General features: G+C 37.7%; 1 protein-coding gene across 8 annotated transcripts in view; it reads right to left on the bottom strand.

The window, feature by feature from the left end:
- Positions 1–17046, bottom strand: part of flncb (filamin C, gamma b (actin binding protein 280)) — a 71422-nt gene that overhangs the window by 14677 nt on the left and 39699 nt on the right. For 4 of the 8 annotated variants that reach the window (XM_083528778.1, XM_083528782.1, XM_083528779.1 and 1 more), the window contains exons 7-28: positions 16636–16798; positions 16344–16544; positions 15761–15883; positions 13216–13353; positions 12991–13117; positions 12245–12381; positions 11871–12064; positions 11514–11627; positions 11180–11323; positions 10264–10387; positions 9343–9503; positions 9167–9257; positions 8909–9078; positions 7262–7379; positions 6886–7148; positions 4339–4936; positions 4049–4222; positions 2869–3031; positions 2209–2369; positions 1806–1973; positions 1160–1283; positions 851–1007 (exon numbers count right to left, since the gene is read on the bottom strand). In XM_083528778.1, the coding sequence (XP_083384904.1) occupies positions 851–1007; positions 1160–1283; positions 1806–1973; positions 2209–2369; positions 2869–3031; positions 4049–4222; positions 4339–4936; positions 6886–7148; positions 7262–7379; positions 8909–9078; positions 9167–9257; positions 9343–9503; positions 10264–10387; positions 11180–11323; positions 11514–11627; positions 11871–12064; positions 12245–12381; positions 12991–13117; positions 13216–13353; positions 15761–15883; positions 16344–16544; positions 16636–16798 (3813 nt within the window). The remainder of the gene's footprint in view (positions 1–850; positions 1008–1159; positions 1284–1805; positions 1974–2208; positions 2370–2868; positions 3032–4048; positions 4223–4338; positions 4937–6885; positions 7149–7261; positions 7380–8908; positions 9079–9166; positions 9258–9342; positions 9504–10263; positions 10388–11179; positions 11324–11513; positions 11628–11870; positions 12065–12244; positions 12382–12990; positions 13118–13215; positions 13354–15760; positions 15884–16343; positions 16545–16635; positions 16799–17046) is intronic. The other 4 variants (XM_083528781.1, XM_083528780.1, XM_083528784.1 and 1 more) reach the window with 1 other exon arrangement.

The raw sequence follows: 17046 nt of genomic DNA, 5'->3' as shown, positions 1-17046 counted from the left end.
TTATTCTTAAATTAATTCATCACTTTAAGATTTATCAAAAAGGAGGAAAGGAGAAAGTTGCACATCACAAAAATACATTCTACTTGTCTGTGGCATTTGTGTACATTTGCAGAATTTTGTCAGACACACTTATCCGGAGCATCTTACAACTGAACAGTTTAGGGTTAAGGGCCTTGCTCAAAGACCCAGCATTGGCAGCGCTGGGATTTGAACTAATGACCGTCCGATTCAGAGTCAACAAAATAACCACTGAGCTACCACATTGTACATATTTACAGCAGCGCATTCGAGCCCTTTAGCCCTTTTACAGGAACTCTAACATTAAATATCCATCTAACTTTCTGCACCACCTGTTGAGGTAAAGACTAAATGTTCTATCTAGAGATTTGAGGTATGCAGACAAAAATAAAAGATCACAGACCTAATAGTGGCAACAGAGCACCGGATACACCTAGTAGTATCTTCTACTACTCAAAAAGGCTGCTATACCCTATAAATGGGTAAATATATATAGATCTGGGTGCAAGAGGGTATGAAGGCTCAAAAAGAAGGGAGATGAGGGAAGGGAAGGAGGATGGGAGACATCAGACACGGTGAATGGGACAGAAAAAAGGCCAAAAGGACGCCTTACACAGCCTTTCTTAAGAATATAGAAGGGGATGGTGCCCTTTACAATATGGCTGTCCCACACCCTCCTTCCCCAGTCCTCCACATACACAGAGACCTCACGCCTGCACCCATCCGGATCCTGTATTTGGAGGTCAAAGATCAAGATGTGCACCAGGTGTAATAATATCTAGTCTTCAAATAAAGAGTTGTCCACGTTTGCAGGACAAATCATCTGACTCACCAGGATCTGGACAGTAAGAAGTCCTTCACCAGCATCACGGGCATCAATGGTGAATTCCACCGGAAGGCTGGCAGGGACTCCAGCGGCATTAAGACCAGGGCCGCTGGCACGAACCTTACTGGCATCATGAGCAGGCAAGGCTTTTACTTTAAAGGGACTGGTAAAAAAAACAAAGAATAAAAAAGAAATGGTTTAAAAACTATTTTCGATTCTCTATGTGATTAAAAGTTTAAGAGTAAAAGTTTCTGAAGAAATCAATAATTTCGGTTAATCCTGATTAATGAATGAAGTAGAGTGACACAATTTTACCTTCGTGGAACTTCCTGGTCGGCATATTTGACATAAACTGTGTAAGGTCCGTCTTTTGAGGGGGTGTAAATCACAGTGTGAGTACCATCACCATTATCTGTAATGCTAACCGGCTCTGTTGCTCCTACAGAGGTGGAGAATTGAAATGATTAGCTCAATTAATTCTAAAATTAACGCAGTGTATATGCTTACATTTTATTTCACAAATAATGGCACCCGCCATGAAAATGAATAAAAAATATATTTTTAATTTAGTGTATTCTTGGGTAGAATCTCAGGTGCATTATATACATAATTAAATTGGTTAACACAAGGTTAGCACACTTGGTGAATGCATCTCAAACAGTTCTCCATGCAGAAAATTTAAAAGAAACCCAATGATTCTGTATTTAGGTCAGTGCATTTAGCTGTTCTTTTTCGAATCATGACAACAGCTTTCTGATACTTAACAATTTCCAAGTCTGTTACAGCAAAACACAGATTTTGTATTGTATTCCTTTTGTTTTTATTTTTCATAGTTCTGGAAGGCCTTATTTGGAAGCTTCTGATAGATGGTAATACTTCTAGGGTTATCATACTCTATTCAACATATGACCTAATGCCATACTGTGATTTAATGACGGTAAACGCGTGTATGCGTGTTTACCAGTTGGGCTGTAGAGTAGCACCTCCAGTGGGGCCAAGCCGGCATTACTGCAGTCCACAGTGAAGGTTTGTGGGACATGAGCTCGCACTCCGTTGCCCAGACCTGGACCAGAACACCTCACCTTACTGGGATCCACTAGCTCTCGAACTGGGACTCTAAATGGACTGCCTGCATAGTAAAAACATTTCACATGCTCTTGAACACAATCTAAAAACACTGGTTATAACTCAAACCCACTGTATCTCATTGAACAACAAACAAACTTATAAAACTATTAACAGATTTTTTGTAAATGTATTACCGTTCTCTTTCATGTTTAACTAGAAAAATATAGTAGTTTGACAAAATAATTAAGCTTTGGGACTGATTCCTATAACATATCGTGTTAAGTGAAATATCTCACCTGGAATTGGAAGGCCTCCGAATGTGATGTTCACATCATACTCTCCAGGAGTGAAGGGAATGTACTCCACACTACAACTTCCATCTTTATTATCCTTACAGGACATCTTAGCCTCAGATGGACCCTCAATGGCCAAGCCGAGGCCACCTGTACCAGCACCTCTGAAAACAGAAATAGACAGATGAATTTAAAAGTTGGATTTCCTGGATTTCAGACCTTACACATAGAAAAATCAAGGTACAGGACTGTACCTAAAAGAGTTATTTTGTCACTCCAGCTGTACCCTAGCAGGAAACAGCAATGCATCTTTGAACACTGGTACATTTTTGTGCCTTCTTGTTTGTACCTCTAAAAGAATTCAGTTCAGTGGAACATCAGTGAAATGCTATGGAAAAATATCAGGATGTAATTTTAAAACATACTAGGACACAAAGGTACATTTCAATCATTGGGGTGCATTAATGTTCTTTTATGGGTACAAACAAGAAGGCACAAAAATTTACCAATGTTCAGAGGTACATTTCTGGAGCGACAAAGCAATTGATTTTTCTGTGTGTATTGCACAATTTTCAGGATCCCCTGGCAGATCCAGAATTGACAGCTGGTAGTTCTTGTGTAATATGCTTCAGGCTTAGTAATAAGTGCAAATAAAATATCTACCTGGTCTCCACAGTGAAGCGGTTGGATTTGTTGACTAGTCCCTCTTCTAGACCTGGTCCATACGCCCGAACACGGCTCGGATCACAGCCTTCTGTTACTGACACTCTGAATGGGCTCTTAGGAACCGTCACGTCATCAAACAACACCTCAATCAGGTGCACGCCTGTATACACACACACACCCACACACACGGGCCCATGTGCACAGTTGGTTAGTATGAGTAAGAAATTCTGATTATAATGCCTGCAGTAGGGAAACTGATCCTACCAATGCAGCTCTAAATGCAATATACATTATTACTCTCTCAGTGCAATCACTTTCCACACAAAATACTTTTATTAACCGTGAAAAGCTTTTAGACAACTGGGTCTAGTAGTGTTACAAAAACAATCAGGTTGTTTTTATTACTTATGCTATATAAAATTAGATTTGGCCAGTATTGATGATTATGCCCAACTTCAGCATCACATTACTGGTACATTCATAAAAAATAATCTTATAAAACTGAAATGCAGCTGATTATCATGTAATTTGTGCATAGACCTTATATACTTTACAAACCTTTGTTTATATATACAGTTTCTCACAAAGGTGAGTACACCCCTCCCATTTCAGCAACCATTTTATTATATGTTCTCAAGGGACAATACTATAGAAATAAAATTTGGATATATGTCTCCAGACCTGAACCTTATCGAGCACCTGTGGGGCATCCTCAAGCAGAAGGTAGAAAAACACCATGTATCTAACATCCATGACAACAGCTTCATGATGTCGGTATGGAGAAGTGGAAGAGGATCCCAACAACAACCTGTGCAGCTCTGGTAATTTCCATATTGTACCCAGGAGGATTAAGGCAGTGCTAAATAACAATAGTACTCACACAAAATATTGACACTTTGGACACAGTTTTGACATTTTCGCTTAGGGTGTACTCACTTTTGTTGCCAGGTATTTAGACAATAATGGCTGTATGTTGAGTTATTTTCAGAGGACAGTAAATCTATACTGCTATATAAGCTGCACATTGACTACTCTAAAATATATCCAAGTTATATTTCTATATTATTGTCTCTTAAAAACACATAATAAAATGGTTGTTGAAATGTGAGGGGTGTACTCACTTTTGTGAGACACAGTATATATGGGTCTATATATAGGGGTCTGTTGAACATCTCACCATCCTCATAAGCAGTGTACTCCACTCTGTAGGTCCCATCCCCTCTATCAGTGATGTATGCCTCTGTGTTGGTGCCTGAAGGGTTAACAACGCAGGCTTTGATGTGGTTTCCTCCGGTCACATTGTGAGTGCGGGTGTCCACAATAAAGTGTGTAGTGACTTCTCTAAGGACTCCTGCAAACATGCATACAGCAAATTAAAAAAATATATAATCATCAGGATTTGAAGAGCTCATGTGCTCAGGAGAGTTGGATGGATTAAAGGGTTAAAGCGCTACTAAGGAGGCTTACCTCTAGGTTCAATTCCAGGTCCATAGACTTTGATTCCACTGGTGTCGACAGCAGGATCCACCTCGACACGGGCAGGAAATTTTGGCACAGCATGTCCACCATATTTAATAGTGATGGTGTACATGCCGTGGAATTGGGGCACGTAGGTGATGGAGTATGTGCCATCACTGTTGTTCTGGATATGCACTTGAGCCTGTGCACCTGAGTCTGAGATAATCTCGATAGTGAGATCTGCATCCCCTGCTTTGGAACAGTCCACTGTAAAGGATGCAGCCTCGTCCACTTTGCCCCTTTCTAAACCTGGCCCGCTGACCGTCACTTTGTTCGGGTCGAATACCGATTGCACCATGGCTTTGAAGGGTGATCCGGGGACGTGCTGATCGGCAAACAGAATGTTGATGGCGTATTCACCTGGTTCAGTGGGCAAGTATGATACAGAACAGGAGCCGTCTCCATTGTCCTGGCACTCAATTTTCGCCTCACAGGGACCCTCCACTGTCAGGCCTAGACCACCAGTGCCGGCACCTTTGGTGTCAATGGCAAATGGAGCTGGTTTACCCACAATTCCTCCCCTTAAGCCTGGGCCATAGGCTCGTACCTTAAGTTAAATCAAATGAAATATTTTAAAATATTTAATATTAAAAACTGTATATGACAAGCATACATTATCATGTAAGTTACTACTTTTTTTTTTTTTTTTCTACTTCTACGTGAATATGAAGACACTATTTGGATTGAAGAGATAATTTCCTTTATATTGATATTCTGTAAATACAGATACAAATAGGCAAAATTAGTTTAGAGAACATTAGTTAAAATAGCCCTGGCTTTGGGCATAAACATAAATAAAGATATTTGCAAAACGGACACAGGAAAATGGTATTGTATTACAACCCTATTCTACACTTAACTGTAATATGTAATATATCTACTTTAGCTGTTTTCCCCAAAGGAAGTGAAAAAATTTAAGCTTTCCGGATGCACTTAAACTAACCCCTGTGGCCATGCACACTCTGGCTCACCTCTCCCATGACAAATTAATTACACCCTGAACATCTGAACCTGAAACAACATTTCCTCTAGCGGTTAAATATTCTGCCATGTCATATTCAATCTTCAAGTCTAACCATATGAGTATTATAAAATGGAACATGTGGCTCACAGATACTGCGATGACCTTACTGGCCAGGTAATCTCATTCTCTCGTAATTAAAGAAACAGTAACAACACTCATATACAGGCACACACATGCACACCCACTTCAAAAGAAGGGTAATGAAAAGGGGCAAGCAGAGGAATGTTCTGAAAGGAATGCTGATGGACACGTGGCATTAATTACTAATGATTAGTATGTAATTTCCAAGCCTCAAAAGCTCATGGGAAGTTGAACTCAATTAGTTTAATTTTATGGGATTGGTTAATGCTGCTGTACGATACTCAAAACATTCCTCATCTCTAAAACCAGAAGTGACCAGCATGCATTAATGTAATAGCATTCCTGAACAAAACTAACATGGAGCATTCGGTCCCAAAACTTCATTTTAAACATAAAGAAATATCTGCACGTTGTCTGCTCGACATTTTTGCGATCGAGAGTAAAATTTATTGCACTGGTCACTGATTTTTGGTTGCTCAGTCAGCGTGTGCTGTACAGTTTCATGTCTCGAATCACTCATTCTTTCTTACAAAGAAAAGGTTGTCCAACTTCAGCCAACTTTTAATTTGTTTCAATGCTTGGACCCGTGCAAAATGTAGTTCAACGTTTAGTGACTGGTTCAAAAGGTAACAGCACACACTCTAAGTCCCCATGCAGCAATGGATTATTCGCAGATTACTATATAATCAATTGCCTTAGGTCATATAAGGAAAACCCAGTAAATCGCTGGATAGAATTATGTATGGCTAGATGAATAGATTGTTTATGAGTAAAAAGGTAAGTATGGGGATGGATGGATGGATGGATGGATGGATGGATGGATGGATGGATGGATGGATGGATGGATGAATGGCTGGCTGGATGGATGGATGGATGGATGGATGGATGGATGGATGGATGGATGGGTCAAAAGTCAAAATAATCTTTAAGATGTGTTATTGTACATGGATATGTGGATAATGTACTAGAATGTATGCAAATGGGTAAAAGGCTTAGTATATGGATGGATGGATGGATGGATGGATGGATGGATGGATGGATGGATGGATGGATGGATAGATAGATAGATAGATAGATAGATAGATAGATAGATAGATAGATAGATAGATAGATAGATAGATAGATAGATAGATAGATAGATAGATAGATAGATAGATAGATAGATAGATAGATAGATAGTCAAAACAAGCTTTATTATGTTTAGATACTGTAGATGGATGGTGGATAATGAATTAAAAGGTAGAAAGATTGATGGATGGATGGATGGATGGATGGATGGATGGATGGATGGATGGATGGATGGATGGACAGTGGATAGGTGCGTATGCTGGTAAATTAATAGATAAATAAATTATTTGATCTTCATCTACACTATCTACTATTCCACTTACTTTAGAGGGGTCAGGAGGCATGACTCCTTCCACAGAAAAGGGGCTTCCTGGCACAGGGTTCTCGTCGTAACTGATATCCACCTTGTAGGGTCCCTCTTCAGGGGGAATGTACTTCACAGTGTGCAGTTCATTGGAAGTACCGGACTCAACCTTGCATGGGATTGGCCGGCGAGAAGGTGAGAGGATTTTCACGTCCACTTTGCCCTGGCCACCAGCACCGCGTGTGTTAATGGTGAACTCCTGATCTTTTCCAACATCCACTTCTACCCAACACACACAGAAGAATTACCAAAAAATGGCAATAATCAATTTATTTTTTATAAAACAAAAGATATGAAATAGACATAATATGCATATGATGGATCTGCTGACTCACTGGTGTTAAGTCCCTGCACTTTGACCTTGCTGAGGTCCAGTGGAGGAGCGACGGTGATAATGAAGGGGCTTTTGGGGATGGGGTCACCTCCATGGCATACAGAAATGCTCATGTTACCCTATAAAACAATGGGGGGAAGAATAAGAATACGTTTCACTGGGATGCTTCAAATTATCAGTTCAGGATGTAAAATGAGTTACAATTGTAACACCATATTAATTACTTTGATTTTTTTAAGTAAAGTGATGTAATGGACAGGCAAAATGCTCTTTTCTACAGGTAAAAAACTTCTTCTTGTGTTATTTACCTGAAATACTCACATAGAAAGAACCACTTGTAATTCAGACTGTTTAACCTCCATCAAACATCTATTAAACTGGGTAGCAACTGAGTACCACATGTCATTATGGGATTTAATGTGTCACAACAAATCTGCCCACATCTGACTCTCAGTCATCAAGTAGTAATTAACACTGTCAAATCAATTACCACGCAGGACTTTTATAGCCACAAGACCTTGAATTCATTACTAACATTTTTTTTACTACTGAAAAAAAGAAGGTTGTGTGGGATTTGATATTCTTCAGCAAACATCCTTCCTCGATCTTGTTCTGACACATTAATACATTTGTGTTAAAAGTTCAAGGCATTTAGCGTATAAATGTTAGAATAAAAATATAAAGGAAAAAAAAAAGCATAAACACTTACACTGTCTAGATCAGCGATCTGCGGCCCAGGTGTTGGGGATCACTGATCTCGACAGTGTAAGTATTTATGGTTTTTTTCTCAATATTTTTTTTCTCTATATTTTCTTCTTTTTAACAGGCACTGATCCGTGGGTCAATTGGTACCGGGCCACACAGTAATAATACATAACTTACATTATTTTCGTTTGATTTATTTTCTGATTCTGAACGATGTTTTAATTTGGAAAATTACCGGATTCTTTTACCGCTGAATTAAAACCCCCAAGCTAGCAAAAGGAACAAAAAACAAAACACAGTGGATTAACTTTTATTATTATATTTAGAAAATTCCAGTATTTATGCCGGTCGCATCATTTTATTTTGTTGTATTTATCCCCCACAACTTAAAGGGCGGTCCATGAAAATATTGTCTGACATTAATTTGGTCCGTGGCGCAAAAAAGGTTGGGGACCGATGTCCTAGATATTATATGGAAAGCGTACAAATAGAGATGTCATCCAAGACAAAAAAGCTTTACATGTGATGGATAAAAGGATGAGTAGAAGGATGGATGGATGGATGGATGGATGGATGGATGGATGGATGGATGGATGGATGGATGGATGGATGGATGGATGGATGGATGGATGGATCAATAGATGGATAGATGGATGGATGGACAAGTAGGTATGTATGATGGGTGAAAAGATAACTGGATGGGCATACATGTATGTAGGCAGTTGGGTGGTGATGGATGGATGGATGGATGGATGGATGGATGGATGGATGGATGGATGGATGGATCCTTCCACCCTTGTACTCAGAACACCCTACATTGCTGGTCATTTTGGAGATGCTTTTATCCATTAAAATTTGTAAATAAGTTTAGTGCATTACTGTATAAGGAATATAATCACCTTAAAACTATATGTTTGTTACAAAAACAGATCTATCCTCTTACCTGCTGTATTGCAGTGTAGCGGACAGTAAAGGAGTAGTCGTGGTTATCGATAATCTCAAAGTCGCTCACAGCCTCTCCTTTAAGCGCTCCTGTGAAGTGAACCTCCGGCGTGGCCTTTCCTGCTCCTTTAGTGTAGATCGTGAAGTGTGTCGGCTTGCCCACTTCCACACCTGGATTATCGCATTAACACAACATTATACAACATTACATCATCGCATGTTCTAACATATTTCCTTACACACAGACAAATAACCATACCAGTCTTGCAGAGTCCTGGACCCTCTGCTCTCACTTTATTAGCATCATGAGAAGGATCCACTTTAATACGGAAGGGGCTGATGGGTATTTCCTGGATTCAACAGAAGAAAAACTGGTATTGATATTATTATTAAATAGGGAAAAAAAAGGGATAAATATAGTACAGATACTCATACCTGATCAGCAAACAGAACCATTATAGTGTACCGGCCAGCACCTGGTGGTGTGTATTTGACAGTGAATGTGTCGTTGTCATTTTTAATAATGTCAAAATCGATATCGGCCTCGGCAGGGCCCACCACTCCAGGAGCACATTTGATCCCAATGCTTACATCTCCTATGGAGTGGAAGATGAAGAGGACAATTGTATGCAGGTTCGGTGGAGATTGCATAATGGTTTTATCAGTAAACATCAGCATTATTGGAAAATTGTATATCAAGAGCTTAAATGTATTATCAAGTGGAATTTGGCTATTCAAATAAAATAAAAATGTATTTATGACATCCTCAAAGATTGACGTTTCAGGATTGTGTGTGTTCGCTCATAAAATTCACCCGAGCTTCAACGTTCTTTTAAACTATGACAAAAAAGCTAACGCAAAATATAACGATAAAGAAAATATATTTCACATTTTACCACTAAACTTATGAATGCCTGAAAGTAAAATTACATTGCAAAACTCACTTAATTGCCCTGTGTGCAGCTTAAAGAAAATTATTTTCATATACACATTCAATTTCAATTAGTTTTTTATTTTAAGCTGCTTGATTTCTGCCTGCACTGATGATCACTAAGACACCAACGTATACAATGTGCCTTACATGCTCTTATACCTATTGTGCCTTTTAGACCTTGTGTATGCCTGTGCTATAATCATGATCCCTATTGTCTAAATTAGATCTAGAACCAAACAACAAAATCTGAAATCGAGAAAGACCAGGTAATATTGCTAAAAATGTTGTTGAATGTAACTTAAATGAGTCATGTAATAAGCCCAAATGATACAGCTGTAATATTAATCAGGTGAAAGCAGGTATTATGACCGTATGAGAAAAAAGCATGAGCGCAGGAACAGAAGTTAGATGTGCAGACTGACCCTGTCCGGCCTCACTGCAATCCACAGTGAAGTAGGTGGGTTCGTTGGCTTTCAGGCCGCTTTTCTCTACACCTGGTCCATACACCTTCACATTCTCAGGGTGGCTTCCCTCTCCAATGTTCACCTGAAGTTCAGTCCAAAAAAAAGGAGCACTCAAGTCATTTTCTTGTAGACTATATTTTAAGTCAAGTCAAGTAGACTTTATTGTAATTCCAACCACGCACAGTGAACATACATCACATACACAGTGAAATGAAACAAGGTTTCCCCAAGACCAAGGTCCCACATCAGACAATATAAATTGATAAAAGGAAAATAGAACTACATAGGACTCTAAATAAACAGCACAAAGTGTACATGTGCAACATTTAGAGCAATAGGAAACCCCAAAAGACAGCATAAGACAAAGAGACAGTAGACAAAGTAACTGTCAAAAACAATATATTTAAAAAATATTTGTATACTTTTACACATTATTTCTATTTATTTTATTTTATATTTCTAGCTTCATGTTTACATGTTGGACAGTCGTAAAAAACATTTCACTACGGGCCGTACTCTATATGAATGTGTATGTGACAAATAAAATTAGAATTTAAACGCAGTGACACTGTAGCGCCGAACAGTACGGCACAGAAAGTTTTGCACCGCAAGTACCTAAAAAAAAGTAACTGTACATGTAAACAGACATGTTGAGAGAAAGTCTATTGTTAAAAGTGCTGTAAAAAACATTTGGTTTGATGTCTATGCTCTCTGTGATTTCTGTGTAAAAAACTGCACGTCAGGCACATTTCTTTGTAGTGGACGGCACTCAATAACTGAGCAAAAAATCACCTCACAACATATTTACAGCCTGCCAAAATTCTTCACATAACATGGTATTGACTATTTTGTATACATTGTCTTGCACACCTACCCTGAACGGGCTGTTGGGTACATTGACCTCGCCCCAGGTGATGATAATAGTGTGTTTGATGGGTTTTGTAGGGATGTAGATGCAAAAGAAAGTGCCGTCTCCATTGTCTGTAATTTGGATGTCAATTGGGTAACCTTCAGAGTCCTAAAGAGAAAATCAGCACAAAGTTGAAAACAAAAGCAATACAATAAAAAGATTACGAAATGAAGAAGCACGTGGAAAATGGATAATAAAATAATTTTTAGACACAATTTTTAAAGCAACTTTTATACAGGATCTACACTAGAATTATTGGGTTTATTAGTCAATTAAAAGAATTACTGAAGGTATATACCTGAGCATAGATCTTCAGCTGACCCCTGCCTGCTGCTCGAGCATCAATAGTAAAGTCTGCTTGTTTGTTGACAATGCAGCCAGTGGGCTCCAAACCAGGACCATAACATTTCACCTGCATCAAAAGGACAAGAAAAAGCATCAGTATTATTATTATTATTATTATTATTATTATTATTATTATTATTACAAATTATATATATATATATATATATATATATATATATATATATATATATATATATATATATATATATATATATATATATATATATATATTTTTTTTTTTTTTTTTTTTTTTTTTTTTGATACAATTAAATTATTTGTGCCTTTAGGATATAATGTGGTGATACTTAACCTTCTCAGGAAAAACATCATTTGCTGCAGGTAGGATGTGTGCCATGAAAGGGCTATCCTTAATGTCCTCATCATCACAGATGACATGAACAGCATAGTCACCAGGCTCTGTAGGCCAGTAGAGAACATCACAGGAGCCATCACCCTTATCATCACACTCGATCTTAGCTTGGGATGGGCCTTCAATTGAGAATCCTATACATATAAACACACACACACATACACAGTAATGTCATGGGAGCACAGCTCAAATGTATAGCCTGCTTTCTATTCATTCACACACTATAAACACCATAGAAGCATTCAGAACACCAGAACAATGACTGCCCCCAAAGTATAAAGAAAAACAAAAACATAAAAAAAAAAAAGCCTTACCCAGAGTTCCCACCTCGGTCCCGATAGCCTCCACTACAAAGTCAGCTGACTTGCCCACCATACCTGTCTCCAAGCCTGGACCCCAAGCTCTCACCTTCTGAGGTCCTGCATCCTCACTGATGAACACCTCAAATGGACTATATACACACATACACACATAATGTAAAGATGTACCACAGTATTTGTTGTTCTAATACCCTTCCAGATAATCTCCAAGGTATACTTATGAATATATATATACATATATATATATATATATATATATATATATATATATATATATATATATATATATATATATATATATATATATATACACACACATAAGTATACCTTGGAGGCATTTTTTTAAACTCATTGGAAAGTTTGCACAGAGAACAATTTATTGACCCAATAAAAAAATGGAGAAATTGCTGCTATGACATTCTCCTATATATTTCTTATTCTTATGGATTTATTGTTTTAGTATAAAAGTTGTAGTTTTGAATTTGCATTACATTTCCATTCATTTCTCCTTCAATCACAGACTATGACAACTGCCTTTAGGTGTACACTGTAAGTGCAATTTAAAAATATATTTTTTTTTCCTCTGAGGTAATCCCCATGCATAAAGATTGTATAGATATATTTGTTTTATATATAAATTATATTTTAAATATATAGCATAGAGATTATTCTATGTTTATTCTATGTTTCTGAGTAATACAATGGAGTTCATTTAACATATAAATGTATAATGTTCTTACCTGCGTGGGATGGCGTGCCCTCCCCAGGTGATGATTACAGTGTATTTTCCAGGAAAAACGGGGTAGTAGTTACATTCATACACCCCATCACCCAAGTCACACACCTTCACAGGTTCATCTCCACCCTCTTAATGGCAAAAAGAAAATTTTTTGTAGAATAACAGACATATAGCTTTCATATAAACAACTGTTTTGCAATAAACTACAACTGGATAATTCACTTACTTGGGTTTTTGATGAGGACGCGCAGGTCTCCACTTCCTGCCCCTCTGGTGTAAACTTTAAAATCGGCCACCTCCTTCACCCGCACACCCTTGGGCTGTAGACCTCGTCCAATAGCCCGACAAGCATTCGGATTACTCGCTGGTGAGTGAGAAAAGGGATTAGGCTTGTACACAAAATAATTAAACAGACGCATTTGGACACACTCAGGTACTGAACACACAATGACATAGCACAGGACTGCTAAGATTTAGTGTTAGTTTGAAGGAGCATGACGCTAGAGATTTTTCATGGACGGTTACATGAAAAATGTATCGCTTAAGCACAAATTTGGCAATGTATCTTAATTTTTAATTGTTTAAACTTCATCAAATTCCAAAATGCTAAAACATGCTAGCTTTATTATATCCTCATGCTAGTAAAAGCCACAAAAAGTGATCAGATGATTACTACAAAGAAAATACATACTGTATATAAAGCATAGATGCTCATTACAGTTACTGCAAGCTAGCTACTAACTTTACAGACATTCTGAGATTTTTAAGTCATAAATCTATATATAAAAGTTCATACTCTTTATTGCTTTATTGCTTTATAGCTAGTAAGGTAGCTAACATAAGCTAACATGTCTTGAGAAAATGTTTGTTATACATATCAATATAAAGATCTATAATCTTTCCTGCAAATGTTATAGTAGCTATTCTGATTGATTACTGGAAAGGTAGTTATGCCTATATCCAGTATTTTTAATCCTGAATAGTGTCACAAGCATATCACAGTAACATTGGGTGCAAAGTGGATATAAATGTACACATTTTTATATAAATATTGATAATTTTGACTGTTAGCATTATCCTGAGCATGGAAGATTTATTTGTTATACTCTAAAACCTAACCAAGTCAATATAAACAAACCTTACAGAATTTCACAAATGTTTTTTTAACATTCATTTTAAACCATGACTATTAAAATATGAGTTAAAGTATACCAAAGATACTGTATATTTTATGGGGGTTTTTATTTACCGTGAGTGGATGAATACTACCCAAGGTAACTGGATTTCAACTAGCCAAAAAAAAGGGTTTTGAGAAATATAAATGATCATCTTTCCTGTTAAAGTATTTAAAAATGCACATTTAATATAATGCAATTGCATTTGTTTGTTTGTTTGTTTGTTTGTTTTATCCTGTCAGGATTTCTGAGAGAATATATATATATATATATATATATATATATATATATATATATATATATATATATATATATATATATATATATATATAAATCACGCGAAACTAATCATTACTTTTAAAGCTATCGAAGCTAAAAATGTGCTAACTTGATTAGGATTAGAAAGTTGTTTAGGTTATACATGCAATTATAAATTCTAGTCACTAAATGATCTAGTCGCAAATTGACAGGGGCTCTTAAAGAAAATGTTTTGTTTTATGTTAATTAAAATTTATCATCATGACTACTAAGCCTAGCTAGATAGAAAGCACAAGCTTATCTTCAGTTTCACTTCCAATACATAATTTACAGACAAGATCTCATAAGAATTTGTCTATTAGAAATGGCAGACCAGTTTTTAAAGTGGAAATTAATTGAACTGAATTAGAAATTCATTGAATTCTTTTTGATCTGGGCATCTTTTGCTGAGTTTCATATTTTGAAGGCAATATCAGACTTCACAGGAAAATACCAGTGCAATAACTGAACTAATAAACTCATTTTGCTAATTTGGCTTCAAATAAAAAACTTTCTCACAAACTAAAACCAATTATTATTATTATAGACATAGTGAAGACAGATGATGAAGATGAAGATGATGATAATATGGAAGTGATTAGGTTGATAATGACAATGACAACCACAAGGATGATGATGATGAAGATGATTTACTAGACGTTCACTTTGACAAGTGCCCCTTGATGCCAGATTAAAATTTTGGCAATAAGCAGATTGCATGCCTAATATTTTATCACTGGTCAGTTAGGGTTATTAGAAATTCAGTTGAAGAGTTTTGAGTTCGGTAATTATTAAATCACATGTTATGGTAGGTTAATTTTGGGATTATTACGTTAGTGAGTATTAAAATCAGATCCAGCTCAACTGCAGAGGTCATGCAGTTGAAAATGGAGCGTGTGTAAAGGTGATCGTCCAGCTCTCTTTTCTAAGGGATTAAGACGATACTGGTAGCAAATCGAGCGTTTGTCTGTTTCTAATCTCTTACACGCAGTCCTGCATACATTCCAATCTCTCCCTGCAGCAAGCTGTATGTATGGCTTTGCAGTCGCAAATGGCCAAGCTCTGGAACATGCCAAAAAAGCCAGGGGAGAATGGGAAGGTGTGTCAAAATATAGACATACCAAATGGACTGAAGAGGAAAACAGGGTCAGGGAGAGATAGACAAGGTCAGGGAGGGACATGGAGAGACAGAAAGGGTCAGAGATTAAAAGGGTAAAACAAAAGGGAAGATAGGACTAAAGGATGCGAAGCAACCAAGCTTGCGCAGGCATGTGCCGCACCCCAGCGGGCCGTACTGACTTGCTCGCCTGGGTTTGGGCGGCGTTGGGGGGGGCACTTTCTTGGACTTTTCGGAGGGCGGCGTGCGAATAGACTGAGGGATTATCTGAACCGGGGACCCGGCCGGCACGCTGCTCAGAGGAGCTAGAATGACACACAAGCGAAAGAGAATACAGCAACACTTTCAGAATGTGTTTGTGTATGTGTGTGTACCGAACCCCCGGAACAGAGAACACTAGAAAACCTCTGGTGATACCAAAAAAAACATGTTCCCGCCCGAACACTCACACAGCATCACACAGTCAGCATACAAGTTATCCAAAAACTTGTGCATTACTAGAACCCTCTCTAGAAAAACATCCATCTTCCAAACCACATTACACACTTTAAGTAATTATGCAAACAACAGGGATTGACAAGAACAGTGAGGACAGAGATTAATACAGAAAGCATTGCATATCTGTGGCTATAAGGTCTGGGTTGAATGTAAATTGCTTGATTTAAAATGATAATAGTTGAGGAAAGGTGGGGTAAAAGTGATTACATTCATTAACTGATCAATATCAGATCAATCTTAAAGAAAGCATGGAGGCTGTTGTCTTACCCTCTGAGATGTGTACAGTAAAAGGACTTCTGGGTATTTGCTGGCCTGCAAAAGTAACATAAATAACATGCGGTCCTTCCAGTACAGGGCCGTATGTGCAGCGAAAAATACTGTCTCCTCGGTTCTCCAGTATGATCTCCACCGTGTCTCTGCGACCCTGCGAGTCCACAATGATTACACCCACATCACCTGCACCAGCACCTGAGAAAACACACATATTTATGTAATGCAAAGTTATGATCTGAATACAACATTCCCAATATTGCATTTACATGTCTACTCTGGACCCAACCTGCAGTATAGATGTCAAAGTAAGTCGGCTTGTTTGCCACATTTCCCATTTGTTCCAAGCCCGGACCGCGTGCCTGCACCTTATTAGGGTCTCCCAGAGCTTTGGACACGTTCACAAGAAAGGGGCTGTTGTTAATGTCCTGTCCAGCAAACAACACTTTCACCTGGGCACAGAAACAAGCAGACATTTCCTTTGACATAAAAGGCGATGTTTATTTTATGTTTCAAATGTGTGTGGCATTGGCATTTCTTTTCCTCTTGAGAAGCAAGAGCAAGTTTATTATACTTATGGCAAGTTTATTATCCGCAATTAATAAAAGAAGCCTGCCAAAGCAGTAAAAATGTCAGTAGGGTGCCAGTATTTAAGTTTTAAAAGAATGTGTTTGTGTAATGCTGAAAACTATTCAAATCG

Source organism: Silurus aristotelis (assembly GCF_946808225.1).
Source record: "Silurus aristotelis genome assembly, chromosome: 24".
NCBI classification, from domain to species: domain Eukaryota; kingdom Metazoa; phylum Chordata; class Actinopteri; order Siluriformes; family Siluridae; genus Silurus; species Silurus aristotelis.
This window is presented reverse-complemented; position numbering and strand designations above follow the sequence as displayed.